Raw genomic sequence first — 14,086 nt, 5'->3', positions numbered from 1 at the left:
ACTTGTATATTTTGTGTGAAATGCTACATTCGTTCACCAACAAATTCAAATCATTGAAATTTGCTTCCGAAGACAAAGACGACGTTCCGAATGTAGATCGAAAGAAAAAGAGGCCGTTCGATGAAGCGTTAGTCAATATAAATTGCCTCATGCGATACTCTTGGCATCTATAGGGCACTCTATCTTTTCAAAATAGTGTATGGCCCAGCCTGTCGGTCCAATAAACTTGACCGATTGCCCTGTTTAAAAAGTGATTGGTTTGTCTAGGTTTGTTTATGCTCTGTACGTTTTCTTCCTTGTAAAAGTCATAGATTGTGTATACCAGGGATAGATTGTGTATACCAGGGATGGAAATTAACGATTGCCTGCTCGCCCTGGCCGACTATTTTTATGCCCCCGGATCGAAAGATCGGGGGTATATTGTTTTGGCCTGTCTGTCATTGTATGTGTGTGTGTGTCCCAAAACTTTAACCAAAACTTTAACCTTGGTCATAACTTTTGCAATATTCAAGATAGCAACTTGATATTTGGCATGCATGTGTATCTCATGGAGCTGCACATTTTGAGTGGTGAAAGGTCAAGGTCATCCTTCAAGGTCAAAGGTCAAAAAAACAAATTCAAAAACTTTAACCAAAACTTTTACCTTCTTCATTACTTTTGCAATATTGAAGATAGCAACTTGATATTTGGAATGCACGTGTATTTCATTGACCTACACATTTTGAGTGGTGAAAGGTCAAGGTCATCCTTCAAGGTCAAAGGTCAAAGTTATGGCTTCAAAGCGGCTCAATAGGGGGCATTGTTTTTCTGACAAACACATCTCTTGTTTTTGTCGGGCAAATTAATTTAAAAAGCTGGTAGTCCGTAAGGGCAATTAGTCTTTTGAAAAAGCTGTTTTTTTAACAATTGATACATTGTGCGGTATTCATCAATACATTTACCCCCCCCCCCAAGCATGAAATGGTCGCAGCCAATTAAATTGCGTCTTACAAAACATCAAATACACATAAGATGAATCAGCCAATGACATCAGACACTGTATAAGTGTTTTAATAATATATGGTTGAGTCCGCAGGGTAACAAATCTGTTAAAATATAACCATTTATTAAAGGTTTTATCGGCCAGAAAAACCAAACATTGCAAAAACCTAAGTACAATAAAGGTATGATACAATCTAAACGTAATCGTGAGTTTCAACTTGGGTGGCTGGAAAATATGCCATGGCTAACAAATGATGAGAGCGGTATGCAGTGTAAATAGTATGTTGCACAAGGAATGCAAAAATCTTTTACAAAAGGTTGCTCCTCATGGAAAATTGACAAACATGAACAGTCCGATGGACGCAAGCGTGTGGCAGCAATATATGTACCAAAGAGTAAACCAAATTACGATTCACAAGCCCCAAAAATTCAAATTTCGAATGCTGAGGAGTTGCTTGCCTGTCTGGGCAACTGGCCTTATAAAAGTTAGTTTCTATCCCTGTATGCATATGCTTTTCCGTACCAACACACACTTGTCACTGACTGAATTTTCTGATAGAACCTGATTGATTCATTTTTGTGCATGGTTATTATCTGAAAAATGCGGCCTTTGACTGTTCAAATCCATGAGGGCCTGATTGCTATACAAGATAATTTAGTGATTTTTAAAGCTCAGTCTTTCCCTTGATGTTGTGAACTTCTTAAATGAATTCCTCAAATTCTTCTTTTTCATTCCTGATGGTGTAAAACTGGGTGGTGTGAAAAAAATAAAGACAGAAAGGACAAGTTGTAAGTATGATTTTAGCAGCAACATGCTTTTTAAATTCCGAGTCGAAGATAACAGATTATAATTTATGTAAGTTGTTACACTGTTTGTTATAAGCGTTCCCATGAAAAATGTAATGGGATATTGGAAAAAATTACTTTATGGGAAAAATAATGATGTCCATTATTGTAAGTTTATTCAGACAGGACAAGTTAAAAATTAAAAGTTTTAGTTTACTTAAATAAACTTCCAATAAAATTGGTTAAAAACTTAAGTTATTTAGCCAAAATTTATTTCGAAAACGTTCAGTTGATATTTTAACAGTAATGTGTGAAATATTCTGATACTTGTACACTGAAAGATACCATACGGTATTACCGGCCAGTATTGTTATTATGGGAGATAAATCATATGGTTCATGTTACAACACTAGAGTCAAGTTTTATTAAAACAAAACGTTTTGACAGTTAACACTCTTTTCAATTTCTAGCCAGTTTTTCTGTAAATGTATATTTTTTTATGCACAGATAAATAATTGGGGGTAAAACTATTAAAATTCTCAGGGCCCGCTGTGGCCTAAGTGGAAGCTTTCCACATCCCTCGTGAGGAGGAAATTTTGCACCATTTTCATATGTTTTTTTTTACCAATTACAATTTATTTAATTTATTAAAGACAAAACCCTCAATACATTTAAGTCTTAGTTGCTTATTATGAACCTTTCTTGTTTGCAATGTTGATACATATTTGAAATACTATTTAGCATTATGACAACAGTTTCAGATTTTTAATTATTACTACTTTCTTAAAATATTTCCAAGTTGCAAGATAACATTTTAACTTACTTAAATGCATGGAAATATAATGAGACCACTTCCTGGATATAATGTCATTATGTCTTTTGGAGAAATTCAAGGAATGCTTCCAATGTGGGGATTGCATCTAAAACCTCCAAGTAGATACATGTAATGGACATCATATTGATCAGGTATATGTGTATGTTAAACTTCTATTCAGGTCTCTTGAACATTTCTGAACAAAATTCAACTTAAAGGTATCTCAGGGTTCGCACAGGGCTTGAAAAGTGCTTGAAAATGAGTCATAGGCTTGAAAAGCCCTTGAACAAAGGTTGGCCTTGAAAAAGTGCTTGAAAAGTACTTATTTCATTTAAAAAAAGCTTTGAAAATGTTTAGTTTTGCTCACAATTTCTTTTATAATCGCTTTAATTATAAACTTAAATTGTTCTTAAAGGAAATATTACGAAAATTTATCATAATTTCCATTGTGCAAAAAGTTGAGTACGAAATATACACTATTGAGTACGAAACGTTATGTGTACACGTCACAGATTATGTGTACTACGTCATAGGCTCTCCATTGTGATCAATTTTCGCGAGTAAAAACGCAGCGATGGGAAAGTGTCGTTTCAAACCAAGGTGGTTAACTGAATATTCCTGAGTACAAAAAACAAATGACATTCGAAAAGCACATTTCCGGGTCTGTATGAAGACCATTGATATCGGGAAATAGGGGAAAGCGCTTTGAAAAGCCACGATAAAGGGGAAACCCACAAAGAAAACATGAAATTGAGAAGCAAAAAGGGTTCCTGCGATGTGTTTTTTTTTGTGAAACAGGAAGGTACTATTGTTAAAACTGTTAAATCTAAAACAGACATAAACAACAACAGCCCATTTGTGTCGAACCAGAAAGGCACAGCCACAGAGAGTGTGCAGATAGAAGATATTCAAATTCCAGGACCTTCGCAACCATCAGCAGCAGTATCAAACTCGCGGACATCCATAGACATTGAAGTGTTATTTAATTATGTTTAAATGTTATTTTGAATCTCTATAAAGACTGATAGCGATTATCAGAAGCACGATTACCTGACCTACTTTCGCTTTCACTTTTCACTCGTAAAAGAAGTCCTACCCACAATTCCTTTCGCGTTAGTACACAGGTCAGTAAGACCGGTGTGTACACAATGGTTCAAGCGCGCCCATAGTAACGCAATTATTCTATTTGAAATACGCATACCAATATTCAATAAACAGCGCATTTTAGTGTGACTTTTCTTGAAATTTGAAAAGTAATAAATCAATCATATATCTACTTAAAGCTTGTTTTGATTTCTGTCCAATAATGTTTAATAGCTCTATGAGAAGATACTGAAAGGAAGACGTGGGTTATCATAACTTAATTATGAGTTGGTGTATGTTTCAACGCCTAGTTCGCGACTTTCTATATTAGTATTTCTTATTAGTGACGCTTTTGTAGTTTGTAAAAGACCTGTTCATTGTACATGAGACAGTCCGATTGATACGTGATTTCAATATACTGTGACTGTTTCATTGTCAAATAATATACAACTGAGTAGCCTTTATGTAACATTTCATCATCATCATCATCGGAAACAGAAGCGTCAGCAACAAATAATAATCATCATCTTCATAATTGAAATCGCCATCAACACAGTCCTTAAACAAAGTCAGAAGCTTTGAACTGTATATAAATAAAATGTATAAACAAATAAAAACATAAATGAGTTTTAAACTTGTTCAGATACCCTTATTTAAATCGCGAGTTTGCCTCAAACATAAACAAACGTTTTAATTGTCTGTGGGAAAATTATGTTTTGCCATTGCTCTTTGCAAAACTAATGTTAATGGCGTTTAATATTAGTTTTGACTTTAGTGTAAAATCGAACTCATAGAAAGCAAACTGTTTAATAAAAAAACAATGCAGTCTTCAAATTCCAATGGAAATATAAATATGAATATTGAAGACAATGTTGAAATAACTACACGCTCAGTCAGATATAGTTATTAAATAAAAAGTCAGCAGTAGAAACAAATCAGTTTTACATTTGTTTGCAGAACATACATTTCTTCTCGTAAAACAATTTCGATTATGTAATGAACAAGTATATTTAATTTAACGATTTCTTGGTTTACACTACTTTCCGCTGGTTGACATACCGATTACAATTACTATTACAATACGGTTTACACTGGTACCATTTTCCTACGATTAATAAATGAACAGCTTTTACTTTAATTGTTATTTGGACAAGACATTCGTTCGAATTGTGTTACATTTACTCTCGCTCCCACTCATGTTTGAAATATTTGCCATATTATGAAACAATCACAACCATTGTCTTGATGAGGGTTAAAGAATTATCTTAATTTATTCACAGGTTTGTAGCCTATGCTCGTACACATTCAAGTCACGTTTTATATTTCGTTATATTGTAACTGAAGCAGCATAAGACGCGGGGTGAAGTAACATGAGGTTTAATAGATATATGTCAGCTACGATCATAACCACGACGTAGTTAACTGAAGGAACAATAAGCACACCTCAACGGTTTAAAGAGCAACTGGATGAAGACTGTGGGCGTATGTCCACATCTGGCAATTTAATTACGTTACACATGACCAGCCTGAGCAGTTTCCATATGACCGATCATGCAATGTCAACGAAGGCATGGCTCAAAAAGTGCACATGAATGGCTGACAACATATTGCATATTCTTTTAGACAGGCTTGCTTTTCATAACCTATAACACATGTAACATAGCAGAACAGAGCATAACGGAATACTTTATTTTGACTTAAGCGTGTAAAGCTCATCGTCATGAACCTACATATACAAACACAGCTTGCGTTTGAAGTAAATACATACCATAATCATTTCGAAGAAAAATCAATTAAAATACTTAAGAAAAATCCATATGTTTTGGTGACAAGGTCGCAATCAATAAGATAACGACATAGTGCCCACTTTATGTCAGACGTAGTAAAATACTCGCAACAACAAATAAATTCGTATGTACCTTGTTTATTCAGTGAAAAACAACACATTATTATTTTCAACCACATATACAACATATTTGCTCGTATTTCAAAACAGTTTAAATAAAACATGGTTAGTTTCTGAACACTGCTTTGTTAGGGTGGTTTAACCAACTTCAACATATGCGGACGGGATATATACAACTTTAAAATGAATATTTTTCTAACATAATATTGGTATTTAAGGAAAAAAAGATATTCATCCTCTGTATCATTTAGATTGAATAACACAATATAGCGTTGATCACACGTAAGAAAATGCTAGGAAAGGATAGTGAACTAAAATAACTTAATTAAGTATTCACTATTGTAAAAATGATCTAGAAAAGTTAGTTCTCTGAGTTACTATTCTAAATATATTTACTTCAAAATTATCTATGACTTAAATGTGTAGTTCCAATATGTTAATTCTTTGTTCTTAGACTTTTGTGGCGAAATTTAATTTTAATATAAAACATAACACATGCCACCTTGTGATTAAATTTAAAACATTACCATTGGTCAAAGACATGGGAAAGAGGATGTTAACCCACTTTTATGGAGGCTAAGCCTATAGTGTACCCGTACAAATAGTTAGAATTAAACCAAAGGAATATTTGTTGAATAATTATTATTTTAATAACTCTTCTTCTGAACATCTGAAAGGCAGGCCATATATTAGAACGTTATGGGATGGATAAAAAACATTCTTGCTATTTACGGCTAAAAATAGACAAAAGCCAAGAAAGGTATTCAACAGCTGCGCAATTTAATTTTAAGATTGCATCGACATGTGAAATTTGCTAGATTTCCTATACATTTCTATAAATTTAAAATTGTTTCCCTAAGTATAATAAATGATGTACTGCATAATCTGAAAAAACTGCATTTGAATGAAAACATGTGTACGATTTGCAGGAGTTTAAAACATGCAGACTGTTTCTTTCTTCCTTGTTTCAACCCATACATACATCGAATCACGTAATGTGGAACACTCGCAAACTTGCATGTGTATATCAAACAGTTCAATCAGTCTTCGATTTATTAACTTACAATACCTAATTAAGTTTATAATTGTAGTAATAAAATCATTCAAAAGTATCATGTGTCACGGCATTCAACAAGTAAAAAATACCCAATTTTACGAAATAATAGCGGATTTTATACCGTGCAATTAGCGATCTGAAAATAATGTTCGAGTGTTCACTAGAATAAATATTTGATATATTAGAAAAAAGAAAAGAAAGCAAGAAATGGACAATAAAATAAGTATATGTGTCGTTAACAGTTCAGTAAAAAATGACTTTGTTTAGTACTAATGCAACTATTGTTTTGAAAAACAATATTCGCGCATTATATGAAGTTTGGTATTGAAGCAAGATCTTAGGAAAGGTAGATATAGTACTATTTTTAAACAGGATCTTTTCTTGTCTTGATGTACTATTTATAATATTGTCCGTTTTAATGGAGTAAACCCATATAGCAAACAATGAAACTTAATGATACATTGATAAAACGACACAAGATAATAGGACCAACTAAGCAAAAACGTGTGCTACTTCAAAACCCAAACACAATAGCGTGTTAAAAATGTTTATACAAACATAAAATTATTGTCTTTGTTTCATTAAAAGCGAACTAGAATTTAGTACATGTAATGATGTTTTGTTGTTTCACCATCACAATCGAATGTTTAATAAGTATTCGCTCATACTAAATGTGGTATATTCAATTGTCTTAATACATAATAATTAACCATTCTAAACAATCATATTTCTTTTTGTATAGTGAGTAAAATTTAATAACCATTTAAATGTGTACCTTTATAAAAAATTACACACCTACTCCCAGTGTGAGTCTTACATCTTTAGCTGTTTCGATGCTTGTATAATAAGTTGGTATAATGTATTTTTGTTTTTGCTTTCAAAGTGCATTATCAACGTAACTGACAGATGCAGATAATACAGATATATCTTAGATATCACACGTAATACCATAATAACTAAGATAAAAGACACGAACACAATTTTGTGCTACCTATATACTTTTAAAATACCGTTTAAATTTAGAGCTACTTCTACTTCAACGTTATAACATTGGACGTTGTGGAATTATTTACTAGGCAATCTCCAAATGTCTATGTCAATCAACAAAGATATCCAATGTTACAAACATTAATTGCTCACTAGCTTGCGAGTTCCTCGATAAACAAGGTTAACGTATGTCTAGGCTAAATTGGTTGTCATCTTGCTGTCCGTGGTATAACCACTCAAACACAAATATGATGTCAAGCGTTGTTGATATCAAGGTTTGTTTTCTTACGAAGGAATAAAGCAGGTTGAGAGCTCTTATCTGCGATCTTGCTGTAAACATGAATATAAAGGAAACTGAGTAAATCTTATATTAAATACAAATTTTAATTACCGTAAAACTAATTTGAATATTGCATACAATTGCACGCAGAAATCGTTATTGTACAAATTATAATAGTATATGGGTTGTACATGAATGTGTGTTCAATTCGCTCCAGAAATGTTGTCATGTGCAATCTCATGAATACTTCAAAGTAATCCGATATTTTAAAGGAAATAGGATATTGCATTTAAAATAAGATTGTATAAATATGTTATTTACACGCAGAAATGCGGAAAATAATTAGTTTATCACATATATAAAATACTTTCACATTTTTGTTATCAACGACATATTCTATGTTAATCAGATGAATAAAATATGTTCATCCAAGACATGAGATGTTAATAAAAGGCACACAATGTTCATCAAAGACATCTTATATTTTCATTACGACATCACGTTCGTTATCAAAGACATATAAAATGTTCAACAAAAACATATTAGATTATTTTTTAAGACATATAAGACGTTCATAAAAGGCCTATTCAACTTCCATAACATATATATATATATATATATAAGGTGTTCGTCAAGGACATAGAAAGCAGAGCGACTCACTTTTTTCGCACGACTTTAAAATACACACATATGGCGATTATGATAATTAACCATATCAGCGAGACGATTCCTACGAAAAACCCCAATTGTAAGGGATTGCAGATATCTGTCAGGGAATGATGCGATGAGGTCACACATTCCGCTGCGGCAATAGAGGAAGTAGTATTCGCTACTTCTGGAGAAGGTTCTGAAACGATTATTTATGTTGTGATAATGTACTGAATATAAAAATTTAATATTTTATGATTACGACACGGAACACTCGACTAACACAATTCTTTAGGTCATTCTCTCTTGCAAAAGTTGTTTAATAAACGATAAAAGAAACTTGTTAAGATTATGCAAACGATAAACCAGGTTATTGTCTATCGTAAAATAAACAATCTCGCCAACCTAATACTGATTGTATATATACGAATTTCACAGGCATGGGATTATTAATACAAATTCGAATATTTTTGTATTTCTTTTTCTTTTAGATTCATTCTTAAAAACAATAATTCAGGCTTGTTCCCAAACATTTTTGACATCGCGCTTAAATCTAGCCGTAGAGATTGTTTTCTTGATACATAATTGTATAAAGTATATTTGAATAATTTGAAATGAAACTTTAGCTATAAGGCAATTGATAGGTTACAATTACGATGAACAAAGCATATAGCCCTAAAACAGCATAATCATTAAAATAAACGTATATCAACCATATTTTAAAGAATGAATTTATCAGAATGAAAACATTAATACGGTCTAGTTAACAGCCTGTACACACTTATTATTTATTATCAATCAAGATTGATATCGTCATTGTTTATAAATACAGCATCGCCAAGAAAGGCATTGTTGTGGTATCATTAAAAAGATTGAATACATGGAAACTTATTTGGGGTGCCCACCTTATAGTGCTGGTTTCTGAACTCCAGTGAGAGTCGTATAATGCTTTTATCAAGTTAACAAGAGAAACTACTGTTGGTGACGATTACTTCGCTGTAATGCTTGCAATTGAGTTCATCTTTAAGCAATATCCGGTGAATGTTTCAGTGGGTAAAAGTATTGCTTCGTCGCGGTTTAGGAAACAAGGCTTAATACATTAATAATTGTCGCTTGACCGAAGCATATTCGTTTGTCTAGTAAACATGTAGTACATAGTTATTAGTATCACACTATCATAAGTGTTGCCTATGGGTTGCATCGACATGGTGAAGTAAATCGCTTGTTTACAATTTTAGGAATAGTCCCATAGTTAAGTCATCGTGTGTGAATAAACAGTTGGTACAAAGTTATTATACGTATTATCCAGTAGTTGCATCACCATGGCGTATTAAACAACCTGAACACATGTATAAGTTTCGCGCAAGCCAAGAAAAGGTTCGTCATGGTGTAATAACCGGCTTTTGCACAGGTCTAAGAGTACAATCGTGATGGTCTGTACAGTAAATGGAAATGTTATATGTATCGGTCATAAGTGTAGTATCGTCGTAAAGCGTTATTTAAATTAGATACTGTTAATATACGGTCAATGTATTACATATTTTAATGAAGCTTGATGTGTTGTATTTGAATCAACGGTTGGTATATTTTACCGATTAGACATGACACATTTGCAGCATACATGCAGAGTATTATTACCGTACCAATCACTGCAGGAGTGCTTGTCGTGACTTCCGGTATTTGTATGGATGACACAGGTATGCTGCGAAACGGACCTTGTAAGAAACATGTTTAGATGTTACTGAAAGTATTATTACGTGTTGATTTATTATGATAATACAATATAAATGTGATAAACACAAATGTTTCTAATGGCAAAACCAGTTTAAAATATGTGGATAAAACATACAGCAAACGTTTTTATTTTAATAAAAATCAAAAACTTAAAAGTCTATTTGTTCATAAATTATCCGGACTAATTACAAGTAGAACATGTAGAGCAGTAGTATCGGATCTTGTAGTCACTGCAATCCCTTGGATCATTCAGACATACGGAACCATTTTGTATGGAACATTGCACATTTTCGCAGGTATTGTAGAAAGGGATACCGGCTACAGTCTGGCAGTCAACAGCGGTGATGGTTCCAGTTGGACAGAATGCATCTTGTTCTTGATTACTCCAAGACTGAAGTATTGAACACCACAGGTTAAATCGTGTCTGTATCTACACATAGGATCAAAGTATTAGTTATGAATCGTATTTACAATTAACATGCCTTCCTTATAGTTTACAGTCAAAAAACTTGTTTTACTAATATGATAATAAAATGGGATTCTTATTTGCTTATAACGTAATATAAAAAATATTATTTCTTTGTTACTATTTTATTTGCATAACTAGCAAAGCTAATATTATGGCTTATTGTTTATTCAAAGCTTCAATTATAAACTTAGCGTGGGAATAATCGTTAGGAAGGCTCATTATGATGTTTCAAAATTTTCATATGAACATATTTGTAAAAGGATTCTTTTAAAAAAATACCTCGCATCTATTTCATTAAAGACAAATCTAAAGAATATTAAACTATAAATGAATTAATATTAGCCACATGCATAATAACTGTATAACATTGGCGTTAAGAATTGAAATTAAATGCCCATCGGAATGCTAATGGCGAGTGTAGTTCAACTACGATGGGTTACGCATAATTACGACGGTCTTACTAAACAAATGTCTTTGTCACATACTTGTATACGCATGTGTTGCATAATGAACGTAAACAACATGAATAGAAATTAAAATAACACCAGCTTAAATGTATTTCAAACCGTAAATACATGTGCAATATCAATATTGACGCATAAGCTAATTTTGCGCCTCTCAACAACAAACTCACTAACTTTGATCTTGTAAATATGTTTGTGTTAAAACTTTAAGACTGTAAACTCAAAACATTGTTTTAATACATACCTCTCTGTCGCCGTCGCCAGTGTCCGGTGTGTCCGTATTGATCCAGGCTGACCATTCATCAACGCAAGGACTCCAACAATTCCACCAAATAGGACAAATAGGAGGGGCCAATGTAGGTTGATAGGCTATAATGCTTTAACTGATAAGTAATGTTGTACATACATTCTTGTTTTATTACAAACTTCTTAAACTATACACATAATTGTGGGTAATTACCAATGAAATATATTCAAAATATGAAAAGTTAATTATTGAACTTTGCTTTGAGAAAACAAAACATTAACGAAAACAGCATTGGTTGTGAAAAAGTAATTATATTTGACGAAAATAGTTTACTTATCTGCAAAAATGGAGGAATAAAATGTTGTCGGATACAAACATGATCCGTATTGTGTTGTCGCATGTCAAATAGAAGTAGTATATGCAGTAAAAGTAGTACTTGTAGTAGTAGAAGTTGTAGTAGTAGTAGTAGTAGAAGTAGAAGTAGTAGTAGTAGTAGAAGTAGTAGTAGTAGTAAAAGTAGTAGTAGTAGTAGTAGTAGTAGTAGTAGTAGTAGTAGTAGTAGTAGTAGTAGTAGTAGTAGTAGTAGTAGTAGTAGTAGTAGTAGTAGTAGTAGTAATAGTAGTAGTAGTAGAAATAGTAGTAGTAGTAGTAGTAGTAGTAGTAGTAGTAGTAGTAGTAGTAGTAGTAGTAGTAGTAGTAGTAGTAGTAGTAGTAGTAGTAGTAGTAGTAGTAGTAGTAGTAGTAGAAGTAGTAGTAGTAGTAGTAGTAGTAGTAGTAGTAGTAGAAATAGTAGTAGTAGTAGTAGTGGTAGTAGTAGAAGTAGTAGTAGTAGATAATTAGATAATTGGGCTGTAATTGTTCATCAAACGAATACTGTTTTACGAGTCTTCTAGATAAATTACCCTGTATATTTAACTATCAACATAATTGTGAATATTACTTAATGGCATATAGTCGATCCAGATAGACAAAAAGTCACTGAATGAAATTTTCTGTACACAGATAGAAGTCTCACCCAGAAGTTGCATAACGCAGTGAAGTGAACAACTTGTTTACAGTTATATGTTTCACCCAAAGCATCGCATCAGAGTTATCTTTTAAATATTTTGAACAAAGTTATAAGAAATATCGACATGATCTAGTTAACAGCGTTGCATAGTTATTATTGTCACCAACGAATATCATCCCCATGGACTATGAGACAGCTTGTTCACAGTTATAAGTATCACACAAGCGAAAACTCTTATTAATATTTTCGCTCTCCAAATTTAATAATTCAGTTTTGGGACAGAAGAACACTACAACAAATGAGCTGATTGAAAAGAGCTTACGCAGAAGCGCCAACCGGCATCTATTAATTGCTAAATAAAAAAGCAATCATTGAAATAAAACCATCAACAATTGGCAAAATATTGATACAGTAACCCGAAAGTGCGCAATTAAACGTTTCGCTTTGGAAAAACATCATTGTGTCTAATAAATAGGTCATTCACAGTTATCTGTAACATTGAAGTATAGAATCAAATTTGTCTTATAAACAGATTTGATATAGATAAAAATATTTCTTAGGTTAACAGTGCCATTATTGTGTATTCCTTTATAAATATCAACTTTGAGTATCATCGCCATGGAATGTATATTGCCGTTTTATTGATACATACAATTTCCATTGTAAGAGCATTCCCGATTATAACGCATGTAAACTTTTCAAGAATTGTGGTAAATAATTGTACCCATCATATACCTGTGACTGCTGGAGTTCCTCTTCCCAGCGGCGGAGACGCTGTAGATGTTCTGGCTGTAATTGTTCAACAAACCAATCATGTTTCACGAATATTCAAGATAAATTACTCCGTATGTTTGACTTTTAACATAATTGTGAATATTTACTCCTTGCATACTGTCGATCGAGATAGACAAAAAGTCACTGAATGAAAATTTCTGTACACAGTTAGAAGTCTTGCCCATCAGTTGCATAACAGTCAAGTGAACAGTTTGTTAACAGTTATAAGTATTGCCAAAGTAACCAATTACAGATATCTTTTACGTATCTTGTAAGAAGTTATAAATAATATCGACATGATCTAAGAAACAGTATTAACATAGTTATTATTTTCAAAAACGAATATCATTCCCATTGTCTATGAGACAGTTTTTCACAGTTATAAGTATCACACAAGAGAAAATCTTTTTTATATGTTCGCTTTCCAAATTTAATGGTTCATTTGTTGGACAGAATAACACTACAAAAAATGAGTGGATTGAAAAGAGCTTGCACAGAAGCGCCAACGAGCATTTATGAATTGCTGAATGAGAAAGCATTCATGGAAATAAAACCATAAACAATTGGCAAAATATTGATACAATATCCCGTCAGTGAAAAGTTAAACGTTTCGCTTAAGAAAAGCATCATTGTGGCAAATAAAAAGGTAATGCACACTTATCAATAACACCCAAGTATAGAATCACATTTGTCTTGTAAACAGCTTTGATGCAGATAAAAATAACGCATAGTTGAACATTATCCATGTTTTGTATACCTTAATAAATATCACATTTTAGTATCATCGCCAGGGAATGTATTTAAAGTACATTGCCGTTTTATTGATTCATAAAATGTCCATTGCGAC

At 32.7% G+C, this 14,086-nt stretch overlaps 1 protein-coding gene across 1 annotated transcript in view; it reads right to left on the bottom strand.

Moving 5' to 3' along the window:
• Window positions 1-10,594: 10,594 nt before the first annotated feature.
• LOC127855878 (fibropellin-1-like) overlaps window positions 10,595-14,086 on the bottom strand; it is a 68,725-nt gene continuing 65,233 nt past the window's right edge. The window contains exons 35-36 of the mRNA XM_052391771.1: window positions 13,201-13,254; window positions 10,595-10,706 (exon numbers count right to left, since the gene is read on the bottom strand). Coding sequence (XP_052247731.1) covers window positions 10,595-10,706; window positions 13,201-13,254 — 166 coding nt within the window. The remainder of the gene's footprint in view (window positions 10,707-13,200; window positions 13,255-14,086) is intronic.

Source organism: Dreissena polymorpha, chromosome 13 (assembly GCF_020536995.1).
Source record: "Dreissena polymorpha isolate Duluth1 chromosome 13, UMN_Dpol_1.0, whole genome shotgun sequence".
In the NCBI taxonomy this organism is placed as follows: Eukaryota; Metazoa; Mollusca; class Bivalvia; order Myida; family Dreissenidae; genus Dreissena; species Dreissena polymorpha.
The sequence above is the reverse complement of the archived record's forward strand: the minus strand, read 5'-3'. Positions and strand labels throughout refer to the sequence as shown.